The 26,453-nt window shown below is 37.8% G+C and overlaps 1 protein-coding gene across 1 annotated transcript in view; it reads right to left on the reverse strand.

Moving 5' to 3' along the window:
- PAWR (pro-apoptotic WT1 regulator) overlaps positions 1-26,453 on the reverse strand; it is a 72,303-nt gene that overhangs the window by 13,605 nt on the left and 32,245 nt on the right. The window contains exons 2-3 of the mRNA XM_066319214.1: positions 21,143-21,271; positions 3,426-3,460 (exon numbers count right to left, since the gene is read on the reverse strand). Of these exons, the coding sequence (XP_066175311.1) occupies positions 3,426-3,460; positions 21,143-21,271 (164 nt within the window). The remainder of the gene's footprint in view (positions 1-3,425; positions 3,461-21,142; positions 21,272-26,453) is intronic.

Genomic DNA, 26,453 nt, shown 5'->3' on the forward strand with positions numbered 1-26,453 from the left:
AAAATTTATGGAGTAAATTCAGAAGACAGACTACAATTATAGACTAAGATCCCCATCACAAACTTTTATTTACTTTACAGCACAAAGAGACAGGCTCAATTTGTCCAAGTCACTAAACACACAGCAGTCATCAGAGTTCATTTGTAAATATGTTTTCCAGTCAATGGACACTCAGTGAAACAGGTTTCCCAACAATGTCATATAAATGTTTAGTCACGGATTGTTGCATCCATATAAAGGAAAGTAGCCAGTGTAATTCACAGTGTAAAATCTGTGTGATTCCTTGAGTCCTGGAACACACTGAGAGAACAATGATTCTGTAAGAACACACATAATTGATTTTATCTGCTTTTAAATCTCTTCTCTTGTCAGGTACAGGAGGATGGGTATCTCAGTGTAGAGGCAGAATCACAGAACTGCTGAATTTGTGAAATAATCTCTAAAATAGTAACATAAGATATGAAAACAGTTAAATGGAAAGGGAAAGGAAAGGTACTGGAAGTCCAGAATCGTATCAGTAATCCAGGACTAGAAGTCAGAAAGGACAGATAATGGAGACAAAACTGGAAGGAAAAAGAAACTGAAACAAAAAAAAAACACACAAGAAATCAGACAAATAATAAAGAGAAGATTAGTACCTCAATAATTAAATATAAGGATGTAAGAGAAATGGGGAAGAGAAAGGAAGGGGTGCCTAACTGGGCTAGGAAATGGAAACCAGTGAAGTGAAGAAAAATGCTGAGACAAGATGTCATGTTTGATAAGGAATAACTGGGCAAGAGCAAGAAGGCAAAAGAGAAAAAGCAGAAGTAGTAAAGATATAAGAAAGCAACCTGAATATTTCTGGCAAATAATTCAATCTTTCAATGGGAAAGAAAATCTATTACAGATCCAACATTTCAGAAAATATACTTTCCATTTTGCTATCATGTCTGTAAAGTCCTCCAACCATCCCTCTCCCACACAATATTGGCCACTTACTGTTGCAAGTAAGTTTCAAATAGGATCTCAATGTGCCTGTCCCGATATGACATGCTTCACTCTCAGTTTGCTTTGAAAAACTAAGGGAGTACACCCAAAACTGTTAAAAGCACATTAAGCTGAACATATTTGAGCCTTGAAGCAGCTTATGCTCTCAATTCAGCCTTTATGCATTAACATTCCAATTCTAGGTGGAATCACAGAATGGCATTTTCCATTTCACAGATTCACAGAACATTCTGAGTTGGAAGGGACACATGGAGGAGTCCACACAGAAGGATTATGAGTCCAACTCTTAAGTGAATGGCCCATGCAGGGATTGAATCCACAGCTTTGGTTTTATTAGCACCATGCTCTAACCAACTGACTTTCCAAGGGACTCCTATTGTATTTGGAACTTCAGTGAGATCTGAGTGATCTGAATAAGAATTACTGTAGAGGAGGCTGCTTTCTGTAAAACCTTCACCTATTGCAGATGTTAGAAGAAGCAAACAAGCCCAGAACAATTCTGGTTCTGACTCCCTTAGCATTCAAACCAGAAAGCAAAACCACTGGGAGTCACATCCAAAGTAACCTCAAAGGAAAAATTAGTTCAGAGGAAGAAATTTTCAAATACAGCAGAAAATTAATAGATACTATTAACTCCAATCACAGTGGGCATTGTATATCTCAAAGAGAATACCCACTGAGAAATGGGAAAACCCACTGAGTATTTGTCAGCACTGGGCACTGTGCTGACAGTGGTAAATAATCCTTCACTTTCAACATGAAGTTTCAAGACTATGCAATGAATAAGACAGATGGCAACATCCATAAAATACGGAATGGCAGCTTGCAGCAAGTCAGATTCCTCCTGAATGTGAGGCTAGTCCTGACAGGGGAAGTTGACAAAGACTCTACATCTCACATATAACTACAGCTGACTAAGGGAAGACTGCACAACTAAGTCTTTATTAGCATATTCTAGTTCTGGCATTTCCTACTTTGGCAATGCTAATCAGAAGAACTAGATTATTTTCAAATAAGTTACGAAGGTGGTTGTGCAAACTTCTATTTATTACCACCCCACGCACAGTCAAGTTTTTGCAAGTGAGTGACTATATACAGCATGCAAGCAGAGATAAGGTTTATGAAAAGCCACAAAAGTATGACACACACCACTAAGTATTTGGCAGATACAAACAGCAATAAAATTCTGCACCAGGACTGAAGAGGAAGTAAATACTGAACTAAAATATGCTTGATTAATAAGAAATGAATCATGAAATTACATAGTTATTAAGCTTGTGACAATAAGCCCACCCATTCTGCAGTGACAAACTGATTTAAAAAAAACCCTACAGCAATAAAAGGCATCACTCAGCTGGGTTTGCAAGAACCTGGAAATATAAATATAAAAGACATCATGCTAGGAAAGCTAAAGCATAACAGGAGAGGTTATTATTTTTTACACTGTGGGAGGTGAGACCCTACAACAGGTTGCCTAGAGAAGCTACGGGTGTTCCCTCCCTCTAAGTGTTCACGGCCAGGTTGGATAGGGCTCTAAGCAACATAGTTCACTGGAAAGTGCCCCTGCCCATAGCAGGGGGACTGGACTAGGTTATCTTCAATGTCTCTTCCAACCCAACGATTCTATGATTCTCCAGGTGAACAATTTTGAGGGGTAGAAAATACAGCAGTAAAGACTAGATAATGTAGATTCCCTTTGCACTTTCTTCTACAGACATATATACACACACAGATGAATTACTCACTGACATATTTTACCCAAGTAAAGGATACCTAAAAGAGAATGCATTCATGTACGAATAAAAACATTATTACACAATTGTCTTGCTTCAGTTGACTATTTTAGACCCCGTGTTACCATAACATTTCCTAATAGTTGTGATAGTTGTGCCAGTATTAATTCCACATGGACAAAAATTTCACACACTGGTCAGGTGCATCAGGAGCTTCTGAAGTATTTCTCTGATTAAAAAGCTGGAGTAATGACCAGGGTAATACTTGACTCAAAGACAAATAAAACCAGGACATGCTATATATGAGAAATACTTGCTATAACTGAGACAGTAGTATGGCAAAACCATCTTTCACTGTGGAGAGCACCAAAATTATCTTCCTTTATTAAACTTTGGAATATGGTGGTTCATAAATTAAACTGTGAAAATACTGGTTCCTAGGCAATGTGTACTCGAGTTTGACACTTCACTGGGAAAGTATCCTGCCCGAGTAAGATCCAGTAAAACACTAGCTGAATTTATTTTAAAATAGTAACATAATAGAGGGCTTTGGATAAGCTTGCTGCATCTTTCAGGTCCTTTGCCTGATATCAGGCTATGTATCTACAGCAGCAGTATGATGGCATCTATTACAAATAGAATTTAATCAGCATTATTTCTGGCAGAAATGTAAAAAATTTGTTGTGTACAAAGATCTCATACCTTTTATACCTGCTTGAAACCATCCTGGAGGAATCCTAAAAGAAACAAAAAGCAAAAACTAATTAATATTTTTCTTGTATCTATACTGCCAAAATGCCTTATCACTCCATAGAAAACCAAGTCTACAGTGAGAGCATTTCCATGCCACTGAACAACTCAATTCTGCATTTTTTTCTTGTCAGGTATAGACAATACCAGGACTATTGTCACCATGTTACTGCTTCTGAACACCACCCCAGAACCCTTCAGCATCTGCCTCTAATTACATCATAAAACTGGATGCACTTATTCCATCCCCCTGCATGAAACACGTCAAACAGCTCACACCCTGCCACCATTACACCTCCACTACCCCAACTAATATGGAAACACTCATGCACGTTGACTGTTGTTCATCAACTTGTCCAAGAGCAGCAGAGCAAAACTGTTTTAATTCCTCAGCACCACTGCTGTCCTTCTGGATAGGAACAAAATCTGAAGCTGTCAAGTACAAAAATTAAGACATGTTTCAACTGGCTAACAATGGCTCAGATTTGACAGAGTAAGCCCATAAATATTTTTTAGGATGTTGTAAGAACATGAACCAATTATTTTCTTTGTCATAGGGAAAACACCCCCCAGCAAATAACAGGTAAAAAAATCAGGAAAGAATGTTTAAGGAGCTAACAAACAATTGCCTTTACAAGAAAAAAAAGGCAAAGTATAAACTTTTGTCTACTTACACTTATTCTAGGCAAAGAAGTAAATGAGCTCTCAAAACAAGATAAAAGAGAAATTCCATCCATTCTGAAAATTCTACAAAACATTACACTGCCTTCACTGATCAGCAAACTGGTGACTTTGTAAGTAACTAAACAAGATAAAATTAGGACAAAAAGATTATTATTTCACTATACAAAAGAAAAAATTAAAAGTATTTGTATTATAGAAAAAAAACCTTGATCTGAAAGTACATTTTATCCTATGGAGCATTTTTAATTTCTGCTCTATGTGTTACACTTTATCCCTATGATAAACAGAAGAACAAAATTCAATAAATTCATGGGAACTATTTAAAGAAATCCACAAACTTGGTAAAATTGCTGGTTTAACACTGAAAACTATCTTTATCATGACAGCATCTGGAAATTAGTGATTCACAGCTGTGAAACAGAAACTTAATTTTACCTCTAAAAGGACAGAGGAATATAATTTTAAATGGTACCAATGCTATTTTTAAAGTTTACTTAAGGGGAGGTTATCTTCAAAAGGTCATGGAAGCAGGGGGAAGTTTCTGAGGATAAAAATGAAGTAAACGTCATTCCTTTCTTCAAGAAGGGCCATAGAGGGAACTGCAGGACAGTCCTTAGCTCAGTCCCTGAGTAGGAAATGGAACAAATCCTCAAGGACAAGAAGATGAAATCAGCATGGACATGTGAAGAGGAAACTATCCCTGACCTGATAGCCTTCTATAATGAGAGGACCTGGTGAATGAAGGCAAAGAAGATGGTATTTATCTGGATGTTAGGAGAGCTTTGTACACCTTCCCACACAACATATGTGTATAGAAATAGAGGCCAGCTAAGTCGACCATGAGATGCAGTGACTGCTGGGTCTAGAGGGTTATGAACAGCAGCACTAAATCCAGCTGGACACCAGCCACTTTGCAGGGATTGACAGAGGGGCCAGTAGCGTTTAATGACTTCAGTAATGACCTGAATAACGAGACAAAGTACAGCCTCAGCAAGTTTACAATACAAACAACTTGGATGAGAGGTTAACAACACATCAGGTGGCTGTGTTGCCATCTAGAGGGACACAGGCTTGAAAACGAGCTTACAGAAACACCATAAACACCCCCCCCCCCCCAAAAAAAAAAAAAAGGAAAATGCAAAGTCCTGCACCTGAGCCTGGGGACAAATAACCCCAAGCACAAGTACATGCTGTGGAAAGCTGCTGTGGAGAGAAGAATCCAGATGTTCTGGTGGACACCAAGTCAGACATAAGCCATCACTCTGGCGACGCAGCAAAGAAGGCCCACGGCACTCTCAGGATGCACTGCCAGAACGCTGAAGGACAGCATCCTGAGGAGAGCTACAAAGACAGTGAAGGAACTAGAGGAGAAGTCACACAAGAAGTTGCTGAGGTCACCTAGCTTGTTCAGCCTGGACAAGACTGAAGGGAGACCTCACTGCAGTTACAACTTCCTCATGAAGGTGTGAGGACAGTGAGGCACTGATCTTTCTCTGTCATGACCAGTGACAGGATCTGAGGGAATGGCCTGAAGTTGTGTCAGCAGAGGCTTTATTTGGATATTAGGTAAAAGTTCTAAGTGCATCTCAGGAGGGCTGGGCACTTGAACAGGCTCTGCAGGGAAGTGGTCACAGCTTCAAGAAGCATTTGGACAATACTCTCAGGCACATGGTGCAACTCTTGGGGTGTTCTGTTCAGGGACAGGAGTTGGACTTGTGGGTCCCTTCCAACTAAGCATATTCTCTAATTCCCCTCTGCTCAGCCCCAGTGAGACCACAGTTGGCATGCTGGGTCCACTTCTGGACTTCTCAGAATGAGAACAATACACTGGAGAGACCCCAGCAAGGCTGGACATATGATTAAAGGTCTGGAGCATCTGACATATGAGGAGAAGCTGAAAGTGCTGGAAATGTTCAGCCAGGAGAATAGGATGCTCAGGAGGTATCTTGCCAATATGTACAAATTCCTGATGGGGTAAAGATGATGGAGACATATCTCTGTCCATGGTGATAATAAAAACCCAACTGGCTACAGTCCTGAGCAATTTGCTACAGGTATCCTGATTTGTCTGCAAGACTTGGACTGGAGACTTCCCAAGATCCCCTCAAGCCTTAAGATTTTTCGTTTTAAGACAGTCAGCAGTGACTGATGAGGTGATTTGACTCTGAGGTACCTGAAGAGATTCAAACTGTTTCATATAATACATTAAGATACGTGTTCTCTGTATTTGAGAACTGAAGCACCACATCAGTAACAGACATAGCTCCTGGTGGTGATGGTCTCAGAAACATCCCAATTGCCCCATTAGCAATGGGCAAGTGGTTCAATTGTCATTCTAGGCTTGGATGGAGAGTTACATTGAGTCTAAATTTTGTCTAAATGCCTCTAGATACAATAAAGTAGGAACTTTGGGCTCTAATCTTCCTCAGTTATTTTTTTAACAGATTCTTTTTTTCAAGAAAATGATTCCTGGTGAACATAAGCCTCTGTTTGCAGTGGAAGACAGAATTCATGAGAAAGGGAGAAATGATTGCAGTCTAGTGAAGCACACATACCTTTGTACAAAGAAATCTTAAGTTATTAGATGTTTTTTACCCTAGACACTAAAAGAATGCAATGAATGCAATGTATATCCTCATATTTGCTAAAACATTTTCATATACTAAATGCAAATATAAGCTGTAAAGCAATTACATAGATTTGTACATTTAATTCAACAAAACACTTTAAAGTTTGGCAGTAGCATTCAGAAAAGCCAGTTCTTCAAAAAAAGCTGGGAAAGCAAACAAGTGCTCAAAGACAAAGTGCACAGCAAATATTCTTATTTGGTACAAATGACAGCTGTTAAAACAAACACACAAAAAAACCTTGAGTCAATTAACAAGTCCTTTGAAACAGATGTTTTTACAGTAAGTATTAGTGGAGTATTTTTTCTGCAGTTAAAACTGTGAACAAAAAGTTAAAAATGCACATCTGATGCATAAAAAATTCCTCTGAACACCAAAATAGTATTGCGGATTTGGTAAATTATGACTTTTATTACTTTCAAATCTCTAACGTAAATGCAAACCAATCATTTTTTAAAGTGATGATGAAAGCACTAGGAAAATGTATTATTTACCTCTGTTCTCAAGTTACAGAATTTATTTTGTGTGCGTCCAAAAGTCTCTGGCAACACAAATATAAGTAGTCGCACTGTCAATAGCATTATGTGCCTATAAATCAAAAATTAATCTAAGATTTCAAACTATTCAGAAGATCTTAAAATGAGGCAAGCACCTATAACTTAAGATCTTGTCTCCTCCACTTTTGGAGAACTGAAGGTTGGCAGAAAATTAAGAAAGGGAAGGAGAGAAGGAGGAACATGCCTGTTCTGACAAAGAGTTAACCTAAAAGCAGGTGATTATTCTTGTGCATAAATACTTATTTACAAATCTGGCTTATATTCCTTAATATTTTTTAATGTTGAGTTTTAACCCACATTTAAAATACCTAATCATTACTATAAAAGTGAAATTCATCATGAGCAACAAAGGGATCGGTTTATTTGAATGTCTCCCTCTAAAAGAGGAATTCTTTTTATAGTCTGTGGAAATGCCAAATGGAAAAACGGTAAGTAAAGAAGTGATCCATAACAATGCTAATGGTTTCTTTCTTAGTGGTGAAAAAACACTGCTGCCAAAGACATGTACCAACATCAATTCTTTGTCCAAGGCTGAAATCAAACACACACTTCAATGCAGTATTCCAAACAGAGCTTTAAAAATACATTTACTTTTTGCACATGATCTCAGGCAGCTTATATGACATTTTAATAGCATATACTTCACTAATAAACCAAATTATTAGTGAACACTGCAAACTACTGCAGAGTGACGTACATAACCATGGCTCCAGAAAATTGTTCAGGCTCCCTTTCTGTTTTGTCTACAAAAGTGATTGTGTGGATGGTATTAATGCAGGACAGGGTGTGATCTACGTGAAAATAACCAAGGAAAAAGAAAACATTTCTCTCATTCCACATGAGTTCCTTCATCTGATTCACTGCATAGACTAACACAAAGACATACACCTGCTGCACAGGAGAACATATAAGGACAGAAAAGGAAGCTGAGATCATTTCAATTAATGAAACCATTTACTGCCAATTAAATCTCTGTCAAACTAGGATGCAAGGAACTTGGCCAACTCTCCTCTTTGCTCCTGGCTCATCTTGGTATTTCATCTGGCCAACAGAGAGATTATACAAACAAGCTGGTCATCCGGCTTTAAATAAACAGAATTGTCTGTGTTTACAAGTGTTTGACAAAGTTTTCCAGATGTTAAACCAACCCTACTATTACAAATTTGCTAGTTAAAATGCACTAACAAACACTGTTTTTAAACAAGTACAGACTCTGGAGTCAGCTGGACTATGTAGATGGTTCACTGGAACCCCTTGAAACATTACTTAAAAGTTTTGCAAACAATTAAAGCAAATCCCCTGGATCAAATCAGACTGTTAAGGCTCACTGGTATATATACTGACAGGAAGAATATGCACAGTGTTTTGAAATATAACTATAAACTAGTGCAAATTATTACTACATAATGATATTCCTGCAACATGCAAGATTAAATTTTGACTGAAATTAGGCCATCAAAACAATTTTCTTTTCATATGCAATTCAAATATGGGCTTCCTAGAAAGTTTTTTGAACATTCTTCAAGATATGAGCAAAATAACTTCACTGCATAGAAGGAGATCTGCTGCTGGTGTTTCTTGCCTTTTTACATACCAAGGTAGATTCTATCTCCGTCCAGCAAATCAAGTTAACTCCTGTACCTTAAATCACATCTTGATTAACTACAGCTACTTCTCACATTCAGTACAACTCTGCACTGCAACTTGTTTGGAAATAGCAGTTTTATATATATTCTGCAATACAGACAAGGTTTCATTCAGCTCTTAAAGTGGGATAACATCTAAACGCTCAACAACTAAAAGGCAGTCTGACCCTAATACAAACCAGGAATGACTGCAAGTGAGAAAAACAGCAAAAAGACAGATGAAATACCTTTTTTCTCCTCCCATCAAAATTTCCCAGAAGCAATTTTCCCTCAGGTGTCAAGAAATACCATTTACCTTCCATTCCTGAATCACAGAATCAAAGATTATGCTGAGTTGGAAAGGACCCATCAGAATCATCAAGTCCAATGCCTGGTCCTAAAAAGGATACCCCAGGGATCACACCTGGTGCCTGAGAGTGTTGTCCAAATGCTTCTTGAACTGTCAGGCTTGGAGCTGTGATCACTGCCCTGGGGAGCCTATTCCAGTGCCCAAACACCCTCTAGGTGAGGAGATTTTTCCTGATATCCAACCTAAACCTCTCCTGACTCAGCTTTATGACATTTCCTAAAGTCCTGTCACTGGTCACAAAATTGAAGACATCAGTACTGGCTCCTCCTCCCCTTGTGAGAATGAAGACCACAACTCCCTTCAGTCTCCTCCAGGCTGAGCAGACCAAGTGACCTCAGCTGCTCCTCATATTGCTCCCACCTCATACCGTTCATCATCCTTGTGGCTCTCCTCTCAATGCTCTCTAACAGCTTTTTTTTTAATGTCTTTTACACATTGTGGCACCCAAAACTGCCCCCAGGACTGGAGGTGAGGCCACCTCAGTGCAGAGCAGAGGGGACAATCCCTTCCCTTGCCAGGCTGGTGATGCTGTGCCTGATGCCCCCAGGACAGAGTTGGCTCTCCTGGCTCCAAGGCACTGCTGGCTCATGTTCAACTTGCCATCCACAGGATCCCCAGGTCTCTTTCCTGCTCCCCAGTCTATGCACACAACCAGGACTGCCCCATTCCAGGCACAGGATTTGGATTTCATGGAAATGCAACACAACTTTGTGAACCTTTATTTTTTACATCCTCATCTACTATCTTTAATTAATATCTAATTAATAGGACTTCAAACTACAACTAATAAATGTGCTAAAATGCCTGGGTTTGAGTGATAGATATTACTCCAGCGAAGTCAAAGGAGTTATGATTTATCTGCCTGTTTAAACAGAGGCAGGAGGCCATAGAGAAACACTGCAAGAACACCTACAGAACTAATCAGTGTTCTAACAGAAAGGTAAGTATCCTCAATTTATACCTATGAAGAAATCTATTAAGGACATAAGGTGAAAGAAAATAATTAAAGAAATGTCTGCAAATAACACAAGTAACTCCCAGGTAAGTCAAGCATCTTCCAAAAGAAAACTCCCAGAAACAAAGAAACCAGAAACACACATTTAAACAAATTAACAGAGATTTTCTTTTATTCATTATTCTCTATTTCTATATTAAAGCAATATTCACCACTGAAGAGCCAGAAGAGTTCAGGACAAGCAATTAGGCACTCAAAACAAAAGCTGTGAAGGAGCTGATTAGGTCAGGCTGAAAAAACTTGACTAGATCTCAAGTGACTCTCAGAAAAAGCAGAGCAGGAAAAGTGACCAGAAAGACAATGCGGTATTCCTAAGATATCAGAATCTGTAGGCTCCCCTCAGACACAAGTATCTGAAATCAGACAGGGGCTGAACTACAACTCCAAGCAGTGTTTTCAGAGCAAAGGTCTGTGTTGCATACCCCAGCCTGTTGATTCAAGGTATGCAGTTGTTTTTGAGCTGGCAAAATCTAGTAGTTTTGGGCTGGCAAAGTCCTTGCAGCACTACACAAGCAGCCAAAACTGTTGCTGTGATGTTCATACTATATCAGAGGACTGGCACCTGGTATATTATTCTTCAAACAGTCCTCAGATACGACATAAGAGAGCATTAGGCAGCATGAACCAAAACCATGCCAGAAAATGTTGCTAATAATTAAGCCATAGGCTCTATCAGCAGCGCAGCCGTTGAGCTCACACCCAGGTCTTGCACTTTTTAACAGTATAAACATAGTCAGGCTGTCTCCACCAAACAACTATGAATTACAGATTCCTCCTCCCTCCTGAACCATCACATTAATTACACTAGACTGCAAGGATGCAGAGATGCAGAAGCAGGCTATCCTGCCCCAGCCATCCTCCCACCACCATGGAACTGGAATATGCACCTTCCAAACACACCAGCAACATCTGAGAAACTACTGCTATGATATTCTCTAACTTAGTATTAATAACATGAATGTATGATACATGTCACAAAATGTCTGACAACTATTGCTACATGTATTTGTGCAGACTATACATTTCTGCTCATCTTTCAGCAGTACCAAGCAAGTTGTCTCCCCTCTTCCCCTTGCAGTAGGGATCCTCTTGGTTCATGTTGGTTCTTGCAGAAAAGAACCTCCTCCCTCTCTGTACACACCCAGCAGGTACTCATAACTGCTACCTAGGCTTCAGACTTGTTCCTGGCATGAAAGCAGTATCAATGAAAATTCTCTCTCTAGAGTAGAAGCACAGAAAAGTGCAGGAATCAGGAGTATTAGCATATCAGTCAGGCTGTGTAATCTATTTGTACAAGTAGATATGTCAGGAAAACCTTTTTCAAAATACTTGTACATGCTCAAAGATCCTTCTTGCCAAAGAAACCTTAGATACAGTTTATCATTATACTTCCAGGGTCACTTTTCTTGTTTCTCCACAAAAATAAAGAAGACTGGGAGGAGATACCCACTGTAACCCAGCTGCCTTAAAAAGCCAGTCCAAAACAGAAGATACGTGGGAAAAAAATAAATCTGTTACATGAGGCCCCTCTGGGCTGCTCAAAACATTAGTTGGGAATTTGAGAAACCACTTCCTACTCCTTACATCTATGTAAAGGTTCCAAAAAAGGCTCCAGACCAGTGTAACAGCTGCTAGTGCTGGTGCAATTCTGGAGCACAGCTACATGAACTCCAAAGTGAAAGAAATAAACGGCAACAATAAAACAAGTTCTGTTTTATTGTTGTATTCTGTTCATACAGGCTGAGTATACAGCAGCAACATCTGAAAACAAGAAAAAATTGGAGTAGAAGCCCCCAGAAAATGAAATCTTAGCTGAAGGATCACAACCAAACTTAAGGAAACTACAAGGAGGAAATCCTAAGAAACTATTACACACTTTACTTCACTTTTGCTGTGCATAAGGATCTAGAAAGCACCTGAAGAGTAGGCTGTGCTGAAAACCCTGTAGGCTTCTAGACACAACTGTGAATCTAAAGTAAAACCAAGAAGCTTTCAAAATGTTTGCCTTCACAGACACAGGCTTGATTCAACTTTAGTCTTTGTGCAGGTCCTGTGACAAACAATTGTGCACACATACACAGGCACACAAAATCAAATACTCAATTTTAAGAGACTTCATGGTACATTTAATTCTATTTACTGGGAGTGAAATGCATTCATCAAACAAAGTTTTTCACGCTTAAACCACCTACCCATTAAATTAAACTTTATTGAGCACAGATATTAAGAATGCTAATAATTGAGTATTTCTTTCTAAGAAAAGCGAAGTTTGCCATCAAAGGTAATCAAATTTATGCTGACAGTGATCACGCACTGAATACAAATAATGCCTTCCACAAAAAATTGAAAGATCTCTTTACCTGGCTCATAAGCAATTTACAGCCACCCTCCATCCCTTTGGTCTCTAGTGAGTGCTATCTCTCAGCTTCCTGATTTCTTAGGGGCAAAAAGGACCACAACTGCACTTGAAAGCACTTTCCAAAAGCAGGAGTACTGGATAGTGCACATGTACAGCTGAATCAGATTTGTATATGCAGATCCTTTGGCATAGTAAAACCCACTGAACATGCATGGATCAGCATGCATGGAACAGACACACATATAGTAAATTTGCTCACGTGTCAGGAGAGAAGGAAGATCTTGGAACAGAAACCTATGTTGCTACAACGTCTTATGACATAGCCCATTCTCATGAGAAATTCAGACTCCACTGTTCTAAAACTGCTGTTGTACCTAAAACACAAATCCATACAATGCAACTAGAAGCTAGCAATCTTATTTTTATCAAAACAAATCCAGTTCTACCAGACAAGAACACCATGCAACACTATCACTCCAACTCAGAAGTTACCTTGAAGATTAATGAAAAAGTTACTATATAGAGTGGGTTTTTTCCAACCTGTAATAATATATACAGAAAAGAGCAATTAAAGCAAATTAAGACTGCAAAGTCAACCAATTCAGAACAGATCACAACGTCCTAGACCTACACAACTTTCATTCAAACTCATGAGACTGCCCTTCCTGACATCATGATGTATTTTTCCACATCTCTTAAGTGGAAACACAAAGAACAGTACCCAGTAATGTTCAACATTTCGCATTTTCCATCTCTTCTCAAAGTGGACACACGCTTTAATTACTCAGTTATTAACATACTCAAACTGCTCTGAATATTGGCCCATATTGCTAGAAATTACCTGAGAGATTGCCTGATCATGTGTGGCCATGAAAACATGAAATTCCTGTGTTCCTGTTTTCCTTACACAGGTCACAGAAATCCCTGGGTCTCCCAAGCCATGGGAGCCACGGCAGATGGTAACTGAAGCACCTGGTTCATGCAATGACCTGCACAGGGCAGCAAATTCCCTCCAACTAATGCCACTTAAAAAACACTGCACACACACACAAAACTGACTCAAGGTGCAAATGTATTTTAAAAATTAGTCATCTTCTAATACTTAACATTGAATTTGAATACTTTTAACCTTGCAAACACTTTTAGACATATAGTCAGTTTTCCTCGTGAGTTTTCTACTGCAGTCACTATTACTGCTTAAGTGCTTTGTGGATACTAATGATTGCTTTCATATCATCTCTGTGAAGTGCACCACACTCCACCTGCAAATAGAAAACCCAAGATAATATTAGCTGGTACCTAACTCTCAAATATTAGTCATATAACTTGATTTGGCAGAATTACTTATGACTTTCAAACATACATCACCATAATTAACATATTTCTGTACTTCAATCACATTTACTTCCTTACTTTTAAAAACAATAGCATATTATAATCATGTTATTATGCAAAATAACTCTTGGCGGAACATTTAAAAAACACAGTGCTGAAAAGAAAACATTTAATACATTCAGGCATGCCTAGTGTAGCACAACCACATCTACGGACAGAACTTAACATCAAGCAACATTACGGCAAAATACTTACTAAAGATTAATTACTACTCTTGAATGCATGCACACAGTTCTTCTTTGCAAGAACTACATGAAACCTAGTTGCCAGACACCTTTGAAAAGCCATGTATGAATAGGCATTAATATTATTACCATATACTTTGGATAATGAATATAATAGTAAAATGATGTTGCATGATATCACACTGCAAAATGACAAGCCAGAAAAGGCAAAATAGGCAAGAAGTGCGACATGAGTTGACTGGCCTATCTGGAAATATATTCTCAGCACAAGATTCAAATACAGAACTCTGGGGAAGCTAGTGTCAAGTAGGGTTTTAGCTATCATTCTGAAAGGAGATGGATGTAACAGATTCAGATCCCTGCATTTCTCACAGTCTACCACAAAGCTAAGGAATTTTATTCCTTACCTTTACTTACTGCTTTCAGCAAAGCTTATAACGTGCCTCTCAAACATTTATAGTTTTTTAACACTGATGTATAGCCTTGCTTCCAAAAATTTCAATGAGTTAGGTCACATTTAAAGGATGGTATTGAAGCAAACAGAACTAAACTTCTATAGAAATATCTTTGGACCACATTCCCTTTAGAAAGTATCTGCAATGTTTTGGTGAAATGCTAAGCTTTTTTAGAACAAAAGGTTAAAAAAATATCAGATGTGATTCTCCTTCAATTTTCAAAGGCTTTTAAATGACTTACAAGTAAATGCACATGGCAAAACTAAAAGGTCATGTTAATAAATCAAGTTCTGATTATTTTGCCACCTAACCTAATCATTGTAGTAACTGAAGTTACTACAATGAACCTAATCTACTGTGATACAATTTCATAATTGTACCATTAATGGAAATTATGTAGACATTTCATCCTATCCTCACCTCCAGTCAACAGGGATTATTTCAAAGGTACTGGGTAATTTCTACACTAAATTGAATGATTATCCAAGCATCTATCACAAGCTAATCTCTTGCAGAGAACAAAAAAATGCATTGCTGCTATAGGGAGAGTGAGAGCAATTCAAGACACGGCAACACTATTGTGTATGTAAGTCAGTGCTCTGAGCTGAAAACTAGGGCAGCTTTGCCTTCTCTTGTCTAGGATTAACAGCTCCACAGGAATTCAGTACTAGGATCAAGCTTTAGTCTGTCTGCTAATGGACATAATTTGTACTTACTGCAAGAATATAACACAACTTACAGTCTAACTCGGTTAAGTGCTACAAATGAAGTGACATTTTTTTGTTTAGCAAATCCATTCTGAGTTTGTGACTGCAATTCAGTGTGGATGTTTAACTGTCTAAAATGTATCTCACAAAGCTGTGTCTTGTACAAAATAATTTTGTAAGATTCAAACTCTTAATTTCTTGAATTTCTTGTTCATGTACATGCTAAGACTAATACAGAGAAAGCAAGAAATGTACATTACAATTGCATACACAAAGCAAATTAATGGCTGGAACAAAATGACTGCTATTTCCAATTGAAGTGTAAGGGTCTTGAATGAGGCCCTGGGCTTTGCAGCAATACATAATATGCAATCAGGTACAGCAAAACAGTTGTCATGGCTTAAAAAAAAAAAAGAGTGAGTCATCTCATAATGGGGTCCCAGGCTTCATAATGCTTGAGAGACAATATTCCCCTACCAGTTTCATACCAATGCTACAAATACCACAGCAGGTTTCTAGCAGATGACTAGAGAAAGGTCTTTGGCAATCAGAACAGATGCAAAAGATATTGGTAACTGCAATAGTTATGATTTGCTTCTGTGTGACAATAACAAAGATCAGCACTCACTTTCTACAGGAAGATATTCTAAATTATTCTAGTATTTATAAGTAATTACCTTTCAGTTGAAGGATTCAGAGTATCAGTTTCACAAAGGTTGAAGTTCAGTATCTAAGTGACTCAGAATTTCCTCTTTCCATGCCCATAGGCACAAAAATCAGTATCTCTCACTCTAATTGATTCCTATTTCTGTGATATGATAGTAGTAAAAAATCCTGACATGTTTGGGTCAAGTTTTCCAGGGAGAGGAAAGGATTCAGCTCATCCAGCAAGACCCTTTTTGTCCTCAGTGAGGACACACATCTAGAACTCAAAAACCACACATCTAGAACTTAATAACCCCACCCTCCACATGCCAATGACAAAAGTAATTTTGAAGTTCTAAAATGCCTGTCTCTTGATGCTTTTGACAATACATATTTACTCAACTCCCATATATTAAATGTCAATTATTCACAGCTGATAATTTTTTTACAAAATACTCATTCAGTGCACAGCACAACTAGCATTCGCAGGCACTACAACACTTGAAGTAAAACAGAAAGGAACCAAAGGTAACATAAAGGATTTCAAACACTTTCCAAGGTATTGAGAATGATACTTCTGTATTATTACAGCAGAACTGCCCAAAAACAGCCCATTGTAATTAGAAGGTTTTAATGTATAGAGGATCTATACATGTGTCTCTCACTGCAAGGCTTCACGTTAGTTTTGAATAGATCATCTCAGCTTTCCCAACTGGCTCTCTAACTTTCCAAGAGCACCATAAGGTGACATACACATCGCAACATACTACCAGGCTCAAGTATCACTTTTGTAATGACTCGGAGGTTATGTTAACCCTACTGCCACAGGATTACGTGAAGAAGGGCACATATCTAGGGCATACTTTAGGAGGCCAGATGCACAAACAATTGAATTCCACAAGGCACATGACCATGGTATCAGCAAACCTAAATGCTTTGGTACAACAGCCTTGTATATGGGGGGTTTGAGTATTAGCTAATAGTAACATCTTTTCCACATTCTAGAACTCAGAAAGTCTTCTAAAAACCTAAAAATTAAATCTTCATTAAACAAACTGGCTTTTCCAGCCAAATCTTGCAGGTTTTTTGATGCAAGCTTTCTGTATATCACACATAAATACTAACACCATTTTCAATTAAGACATGTTCACTACTTCGAACATATTTCTGTCCACCTGCAAGAGAGACACTGCTATCAAATAGTTTTGCACAATTTTCAATTTTGCCATCTCTGCAAAACAAGAGGTAGATTTCTGTAATTACCAGACGCTGAAGATTTTTAATTAAAGTAGAAACTTTAGTAACTTTTAAGTAGTAGTTTTAACAATGCTTGTCGTGAGCATTACAGATTTTTAGCTCATTTGTAAGAGTTCCAAGCTTACGGATATATGACTTATCAACATCAGTCTGAATCCCCATACACATTGCTGGAGAACCCCACAGTACTGTAACTCACAAGATCAGAACAACTGAAGAATGGAATTTTAGTCCTATTAACAACAGGAGGAAAATCAAGCAAGAAGGTCATAGTCAGATATAACACTTGTGTCTGGGAGCTGATTTAATGTTGAGTCACCTGCCGAGGTGTGGCTTTCCACATTATCTTTTGTTAAAGTTAAGTAACAAATTCTTTGACTGCAATAGTTTTTCAATGCTTGTAACCTTGCCATCTTCTATATTGCCAATATAAAATAATTCAGAAGATGATTTCAGTCAAACAGCTCTGCTTCAGGGAAAATACTCAAGTCTCCTGTATTTTTAGATCTATTCTTAAACCTGGTACGTCTGTGCTTTGGATCAAGAACGTTAAATTCAGCCAGAGTTTTCAAAGAATGTACATATTGCCTAAGAAAATGAAACCCACAACCTCTGACAATATTAAAATGGAACTACAAAATCAGATTAAGGACTAGAAAGAAAACCTTATTTGGCAACGTATGTCCTCATCAAATATGAAGTCAATACCATCTTATTTACCACATTCACAATAATCATGTATTTACAAATTTCATTAAATTATAATAAGAATGGACAAGGGAGGGGAAATAGCTATAAGTACAGAAATGTATTTATTCTGCTTAGTACATAGAAGTAAAATATATATTGGTCAATGTCAACTTAAAATGAGTTCTTAAATCTACAACAAAAGCTCTACTTTTAAAAAGAGTATTAGCCTTGCACAGAATAGACTCAAAAGGAAATTAAGTCATCAAAGCTGAAACAACACTGCTGTCAAATTCTATTCAAAATGGTCAAGTTCTATGTCTTCTAATAAAAATCGAATTGACAGGGCCAGTAGTGAACTGATTAACTCTAAGTAGCTCTAACTTTCTAAGGCTCCATCTGTGACTCTGTTCTGTATTGTCAGTAACAGGACACGCCTGCTGTGCTCCATCAACAAAGGAGCGCCTGATGGAATACAGAGGTGACAAACTTCGAAATGTAGAATACAACTAATACACACAATTCGGTAAATAAAAACTGAGATGGCTGGTCAAGTAGAATAGAGAATTTGGATGAAAAAAAAAGAGGGCACAGGAATATAACCAAAGAATTATACAATACCACTAGAGGAAACTAAAAATTACAACTTTTGGAATACCTGCCTAAGAAGTGAAAACAGAGTGAAGACTGTAAAAAACAATCTTACAAAACAACTTGGAAAAAAAGCATAAAAATTTTTCAGCATGATGGCTTCTCACAAATCTGCAAATGCAACACATCTGGTTATATGAGGCATACACAGAGGAGATTGTCACTTTGCAGAAATACTTTTGATGTTCACCATGGAAAAGAATGGTAAGAGTGTCATATCAGAGCACTCCCTCTGGAGAATGGTCTATTTACAGCAGAAGCACTGTTAGAATGTGAAAAAAAAATTAATAAAAGAAATTTTAAAATGTCACCTGCCAGAATGAGGCAGCTATTTATTCCTTGAGCTTTGAAGAAACTATTGATGTTACTGAAAAATGTAATAGCTGACCTACTCGAGATCAAATAAAATTTCTCATTTAAAACTGCTCTAGTACCACAGAGTACCATAAACATCATCCTCAAGAAGCTTCCTAAACACAGTAGTATAGAGGAGTAAACTTGATATTTATACTGGATAAAATGTTGCTAGTAAGTCTAGAACAATTAGAGAATAAGTAAGTAAATAGGATATCACGTGGAAGAGTCACCAAGGCATTTGTAGAATAGTTAGTTGCACTTTGCAAATCTCATACAGCTTTTTTAAGTTACAAAAACATGTCCAGGACAGAAATTTGATTGACAGCATAGTGCATTTCAGACACTCCCCCAAACCTCCTAAAGAAAGTAATCTCCTCTTGCAATAAATGAAAACATCCTGTGAATAGATCATTGGTGAAAAGGCAGGAAGTAATGGCGGACCCCAATGGTCAGCTCTGGACAGAACAACCAGCATACTGTTACAGCAACCTGTGCAGAAACCTGTGCTTTTCAATGTATTTGGGGAGGAGATGTCCACAGATGCTATTCAGAACAGAAAAGATACAGATCAACTGTAAAAATAGGCAGGACTCCTTTATTGGGAGTGACTGGGAGGTGGAACAGGAGATTAAATTTAATGTACATAAGTATAGTGTACATAAGTGAAACAAAAGGTGAACATGTTTCTAAATTTACACAGGCATTGACCTCTGAGCTTGTTATTTGCACTCACAAATAACTCCAAAATGTTAAGTTAGATTAGGCATATACAATATAAACAGTAAATTCAATGCTCAGGAAACAAATAGGTATGAGGAATTATTAAGAAAGAAACAGGAAAAAACGAGCCACACCACTAAACCACTCTATGACTGTATGTTGTACTGAATGTTACACTGGTTCTGTTCTTGGGTAGCAAACAAAACAGAGTCAAAATGGAAAGGAGTGAATGCTTTTGAGTAACTCCTGTTTGAGGAACCAAATAAAATAGCATTCTTCAGCCTAGGGAACAGGCAGCTGAGAGGAGCCATCCTCTCTCTGCAGCACTCAGTCACACAAAGAGGAAGCAGTTGTTCCCCATGTCTTCCACTGGGACACCTTGCTGAAATCACATGGAAACATGGAAAATGACAGATTCAACTTTAACAAAAGGAGACTGATCTTGATATACCAGGAAATTAAGTTGTAAACTTCTCTGCCTCAGGCTCTTCTCGACGTTAAAGGCATCCACGAGCATATGAAAGACTGGGCAAAACTTTAGAAGGAAAGTGCATCCAGATCCACCAATCCAGCCATGCCACCCCTAGTTACGGACAGTTAGAAAACTACCCATGAGCACCAAGTGCTTGGTTTCTTTGGATGCTTTTCTCCCTGTGCATGTGCTGTTGCCTCTGTTGGAGTCAACAGGCAGAGCTGGATGGCCTCAGTTTGTACATGCTGTTAGGTAACAGAAAGAGAAACAAGACTGGTTAAAGAGACTTAAGAGTGCTCAGGAAAGAGACCATTTGCCACAGGTGGTATAATACGAAGGAGGGTCGTATTGCATAACTGGCAATGTTTTGATATCGGGGAGGGGACTGCAGGAATGAGTGTGGCCAGGGGATTGGAGAGCAATAGCAATAAAAAAAGAGAAAAGGTTTCACAGAGGCAAGAGCTACCCTAGGAGTTTGTGTGTTGGTTTCAATCCTAGAACCAGTAATTAGAAGTCATTTGACAAAATAAATTAGGAAAATGTGTCCTGATTTAGAAGCCTACCTCCAATTAATTGAATATTCTAAATCTGTCTGTATTTTTCACTTGAATCCCCCAGTTTCTCTTCCCCTCACTAAATAGTAAGTTTTATGGTGAACATCAAAACTATTACCTTCAAGACCACCACAGAAACAGAAGACTCTGTTATCAGAATCTTTGTCTCAGTAGTGTTAAGTTTGAGGAATTGAGCCTCATACCCCATTTTCAGAAATATGTCAATTACTGAACCTTAGGGTTTTTTTCACATAGGGTATAATCTACTGTTAAGAAATACAAAGAAGAAAGTAGTACAAGTTTTAAATCTGAGTAAAATGCCAAAACGAACAATGTTAAGATCTCACCTGAAGTAAGTATGAGCAAGAGGTATCTGCACTGGAACTCTCATTCTGTATCGTATTCTGTTGAGTAATAGCATCCTCTTTCTTTCGTTCCTTCTGCCCTGCTTCATCATCTTCATACTCATCAAGGCTCTAAAACAGAAAACATTTATTTATCAGTTACAGTCTCTGTATGTTGCTTCACATGCTTCTCATATTTCACAAAATTCATGCATCAGGGAATGTTTCCAAATATTAATCTCATATTTCAGGAAGATTTAATTAAATGTTTCAATGCTTTTCTTTCCAACTAACAGGTTTTTCTTCAACACAAAAGCAAGAAATAATCAAAACTAGATCAAATCTTACCAAGATTTAGACAAGGCTGTGTGAGTTCAGTGCTAACTAACCCTGCTACGAGCAGGAGCTTGGACTATACCTGAAGTTCTTTCCATTGGAATGATTCCACAACCCTCTTTGCCACATGCAATTGTGTGTGGCAAAAATATTACATTTAAATGTAAGAGATTTTCAGGAAATCCAGAAAAGAAAAAAAAAAGTTAATTGTACTCCTCACTCAACAGTTGATCTAATTTGACATAGTGGCACCTACTGAGCTTGAAGTGTCAGTCTCAATCACCCATTTTAGTTTTGGTGACCTTGGTTTTCATTTTTCCTTTGAAAATTTACCATTGAAAATCACTGATTTTTAAATTACTTGGACAGTCATTAATTACTCCCAGTTTACACTCATATGTAACACTTTGACTCTTCAATACAAATGTTTCATACTAGATTTGCTGAAATAATTTCTTTGAGAGGATTAAGTTTTCTAAAGCACTGACTGCTGTCAGACCAGAGACAGGAAAAGTGAGTAGGCAAGTAAATAAAAAAATAAATCATTTCTATTACTGCCTCTGCTCTGGCTCAAAGCCACATTAAGGCGAGGATAGAAACGCGAGGACTCAACCAGCTTTGGGTTAAGTCAGCTATGTCTAGATCAGTCTATGAATTTAGTGTACACATATTTATAGAAAGAGAAAAACCCTCACGATCTTATGGTTAGAAGACCAACTTAAAGCAGCCAAAGCTAAAAAAACAAAACAAAACAACTGACCATGACATCACAAGCTCTTTGCCAGCACTCTACATTAGAGCAAGACGTGTGAAATATTGTTACAGAAACACAGAAAAATAGTCAGTTTAAGACATCAGAAAAAGCTTCTAGATGAATGTACAGTGCCTTGAGAAACAGAGAACAGGACTAGCAGAAAACTAAGATGAATGTCAAATTATTTCAGTTGAAATTCCTAATGCATGAAAAAAGTCAATATTCTGAGGCTCAGATACTGACAATCTCTGTCATCATCTTACACAAAGGATCCAAAACTAGTCAAAAGTATATAATGAGAATGCTAGAATACAGTGTCTTTAAAAATAAAACCAGCGCTATTTGCTAGCTGAAAATAGCACTAGTGTATCAAAAACTAACTCCAGCTCCTCCAAAGCAAACATTATGGTGATACAAGTCCTAGCAAACCAGCAAACCAGAAAGGGATATGTTTCCACAAGTGAACCTGAATAAAAGCCATTTAAACTCTTCACAGCAGCGCTCATGACAGCAACACTAATGCAATTTCACTGGTCTACTCCTAACCAACATTTCAATGCAAGTGACGCAGACCTGCTCCTACCACTAAGAAAGGCATACTTAGAAGGTTACTATGGCTAAATCATTGCACATTCAAAAACACTTTCAATGAGTCTTTTCTAATAAAATAATCACAAATATTTAGTGCAGTTCTTTTAGGTCCATTTATAACAAAGCACTTAAAAAACACTGTCATGGCACATTCTAGGAAATTACCTTTAAATGAACATCCTCTACCTTTTATAAACTGTAAAGCTGAAAAATTTTGATAACACGAACTTAAGTCTAATTTATCTCATTATCATATTAATCCATTATGAAGTGACACAATAAGAAATAATAAGGCACTGCTGCAACAAGAAATGGAGTGATCTTCGGCTCTTACAAAGGCAGGTCTTCAGAAAGAACTATGAGGCACACAGAAGATACCACGTAAATTTTAACTAGTGTCATATAGATGAAGAATGATACTGTGTTAGAAAAACAGAAACATTTCCAGATTGGTCTTCCAGTCTCCACATTGTCAAGACAGAGAATGGAAACAACTTCGTATTTTCAAGGAAAAACATTCTTTAAGAAGAAAAATGAAGCTCAAATATCAGTATTATAGGAAAAAAATCTTAGTAGTGACTAAGTAGATTCGCGTACCTTTCTCCACAAATTGTCTCCTTCAGATACATGCTTCTCATAAGCTTTCCAAAGACAATAAGCATTCCACAGAAAATTTTTCTCTGAATACAATTACATCCGTAACGAAGAACATTCTTCTCACTTTTAATATAATAACACCTGGCTACTAACTATTCTTTTAGCAATTTTGAACAGGAACAAAATCTTGTATGAAAGTTCTAGCCGCATAATTTTAAACAAAGCATTTTCGTTAGGTTTGCCAGCAATGTCCATTCCCAGCCTTTCCTTTCGTCTCAGGAAGGTCCAAAATCACCGAAGTCTGCAAATCAACACCATGGAAAGGTATTCAACCACCCCAAATAATCTATACTTCCAAGGTTAAAGGCCTTCTTCCCAAGCATAGAACAGCTGGTTGACCTTTGATGTAAACCTAACTCATAGCATACAACCTCTGAACAGCTACGGGGGCTTGCTCCCCACTCCAGTTCCCTTCACTCAGGTGTCACGCCGGCTGTAGCCAGCACAAGTTTGAGTGGTTAGAACCATAGAAGCACCATGTTTTTATGACTTGTAAGAGATGAGATGGAAGAGTCACCAGCACAGGGTGACAGTCACCATCCACAGCTGACATGGCACATTTGGCCAGGGCTGCCAGTGCCTTCCTGCCCTAAACCAGATTCGTAGTCACTGTCAGAGGCCGTAGTTTCCCAAATACAAAGGTTATGCTCCCCCTTCCAAACATGCAGACACACCAATTTGCACTATGTTTACAAAATGCAGGCTGAGCACAAACCAACACAGTAACAAACTACATAATTTAAACCTTTTACTGCCTTTTAGTAAGTCATTAAGTTTTGCTTCAATAGCCATTAGCCTTAAAAAGGAAATCCCCTTGTTCTGACTCATGACGAAATATGCTTTCTTATTAAAAATATCCTGCTTATGCACTTCATCTTCAGTTATTGGTTGCTATTTATGTTCTTAGCTAACTTCTAGGGTAATAAAAATCAATAAAATCACATTTTGGGTTTTGGGTGAGGGTTGATACATTATTATTGAAAAAATTAAAAATGTTCAAAGTGTTGTCAGACACTTTAAAAAACTTGTTTTTTTCAAACTGCCCTGCAGCTGAAACTGCCTCAGCCCACAAGACATTTCAATCAGCTGGATGACTGCGCTGCTCACATTGCAGGCTCTCTCAAATACTGCACTTCGCTGTAAAAACTAGTTTCACATCATTGAAAAAGACCTAAGTACAGCAATTACTTTCTCTGTCAGCACAGCAGAAAAATGGACTTGTAACCACCGAGGTGTAATTCCGACCCATTATATAATTCTCTCTGTCCATTCCCTTTCCTCTGCTTTTTTATTTTGCCACTAGGCACATACCATTTCAGATTCTTATTTTTCATTGAAATCATCTGAGTTTTGCATAGCAGATATTCAATGTGACATTCCCACATCTGATCTTAATATAAGGAATCCACAGAAATTCTTTAGGTTTTCTAGGATTCCAGTAAATGTTTGAAGCTGTAGTATAAACATTTTTCTGTAAACCTCTAGTATGGAAAATACAAGCAGAGTAAGATGCTTTCAAAAAGAATCAGACTGAGGACAGAAACTGCCACAAAGGTACCCTCACATTCCAGCACACCACCACCTCCAGTTCAAGGAGACATTGTATGAAGGACACTTCTCATGATCCACTGGTGTGCTTCCTATAAATATTGGTGCATTGCTAAGAACAAGCAAAATTTGGGAAAGCGCTGTCTTTCCCCTGAAAGAAGCAATATTCCTATCCTCTGCAGATCAGTTTATGAGCACACACAAGCTGCTCTTGCCACTAGAAACCGTGCTAAGTCAAAATGTCCCCATTCCCATCCCCTTCCTGCACCAACCTGCTTCTGCCTTGGAGTTCTGCTGGCCAAGCACATTGGGGCTGCCCAATTTATTTCATGAAAGGTCAGGCAGGTTAGTTTCAGCAGTTTTAATTTGCTCAGTTGATTTTGCCTGGACCAGATACAAGCTCATTCAAACTTTATTTCACAGAACTCCAGGAATGGTTGTGCTACATCAGCTTTTTGAAAATAATGAGCACTTGAGATAAGACCATATTGAACCAGTACAGCAAGATGTGCAAGCAGATATGTACTCCCAGTAAAGCCCCATGTTCAACTTCATGTTGGGCAATAAACAGAAACTCGGCATCACAAGCACCATCAGTTATCTTGATGGGCTTTCTTAGCTTAACCATGGTAGTAATGTAGGAGAGGAAACAAATCAAGGCATCTTCCCAATTCCCTGAAACAACAATGAACAATTTAAAAAAGCAATTTTAAAAAGTCGATTTTACCATAAGGATATTTTCCATGCTGAGAGAAAGTTCAAAGTGCACTATCAACTTCATCTCAAGACATTGTAAAACTGCAAAGGTTTCTATTAAATATAAGTATTTTCTAAAAGCTTCCACAGTAGAAATACAAGACAAGAATTGTTTTTAACTCTGAAAAAAACTTATCCAGGAAATTAACTACTGCAACATACATTTTGGGATTCAACATTATCTTTCCCTTGGCTGACCATTCAGAAAAACCTGGAAAATTACTGCAAATAAAAGACCACTACTTTACACATGATTTCTCTATAATCACGACTCTTACTGCAACGCTGAGAATCAAATGCTTCTTGCTTTACCACGCATAACTTTATACCAGCTAAGCACCATCTTCCTACCTGTTAGCATAGCATCAAATCCTTCTGTCAGCACCTCCCATCAAACCTCTATGATTTTAAGATTATATAATTTCCTGCTCTGAAACACTAATTTCAATCATATTTGTAACACACTTTTATGACACTGTTCAGACAGCACCCAAAATATTTCAGTAAAACACATTTAGAGTAATAAAATATTTTTATTGGAATAATTGCTTTTATTGGAATAATTGCTTATAATTGGGAAAATTCCATCTTTTTCACTCTGCAATCCTTTCATCACACTTCACTTGTTGAAGGACTTTTCTTTACAAGTTGAAAACTATTCCTATAGAGATG

This window comes from Sylvia atricapilla, chromosome 5, assembly GCF_009819655.1.
Source record: "Sylvia atricapilla isolate bSylAtr1 chromosome 5, bSylAtr1.pri, whole genome shotgun sequence".
Taxonomy (NCBI): domain Eukaryota; kingdom Metazoa; phylum Chordata; class Aves; order Passeriformes; family Sylviidae; genus Sylvia; species Sylvia atricapilla.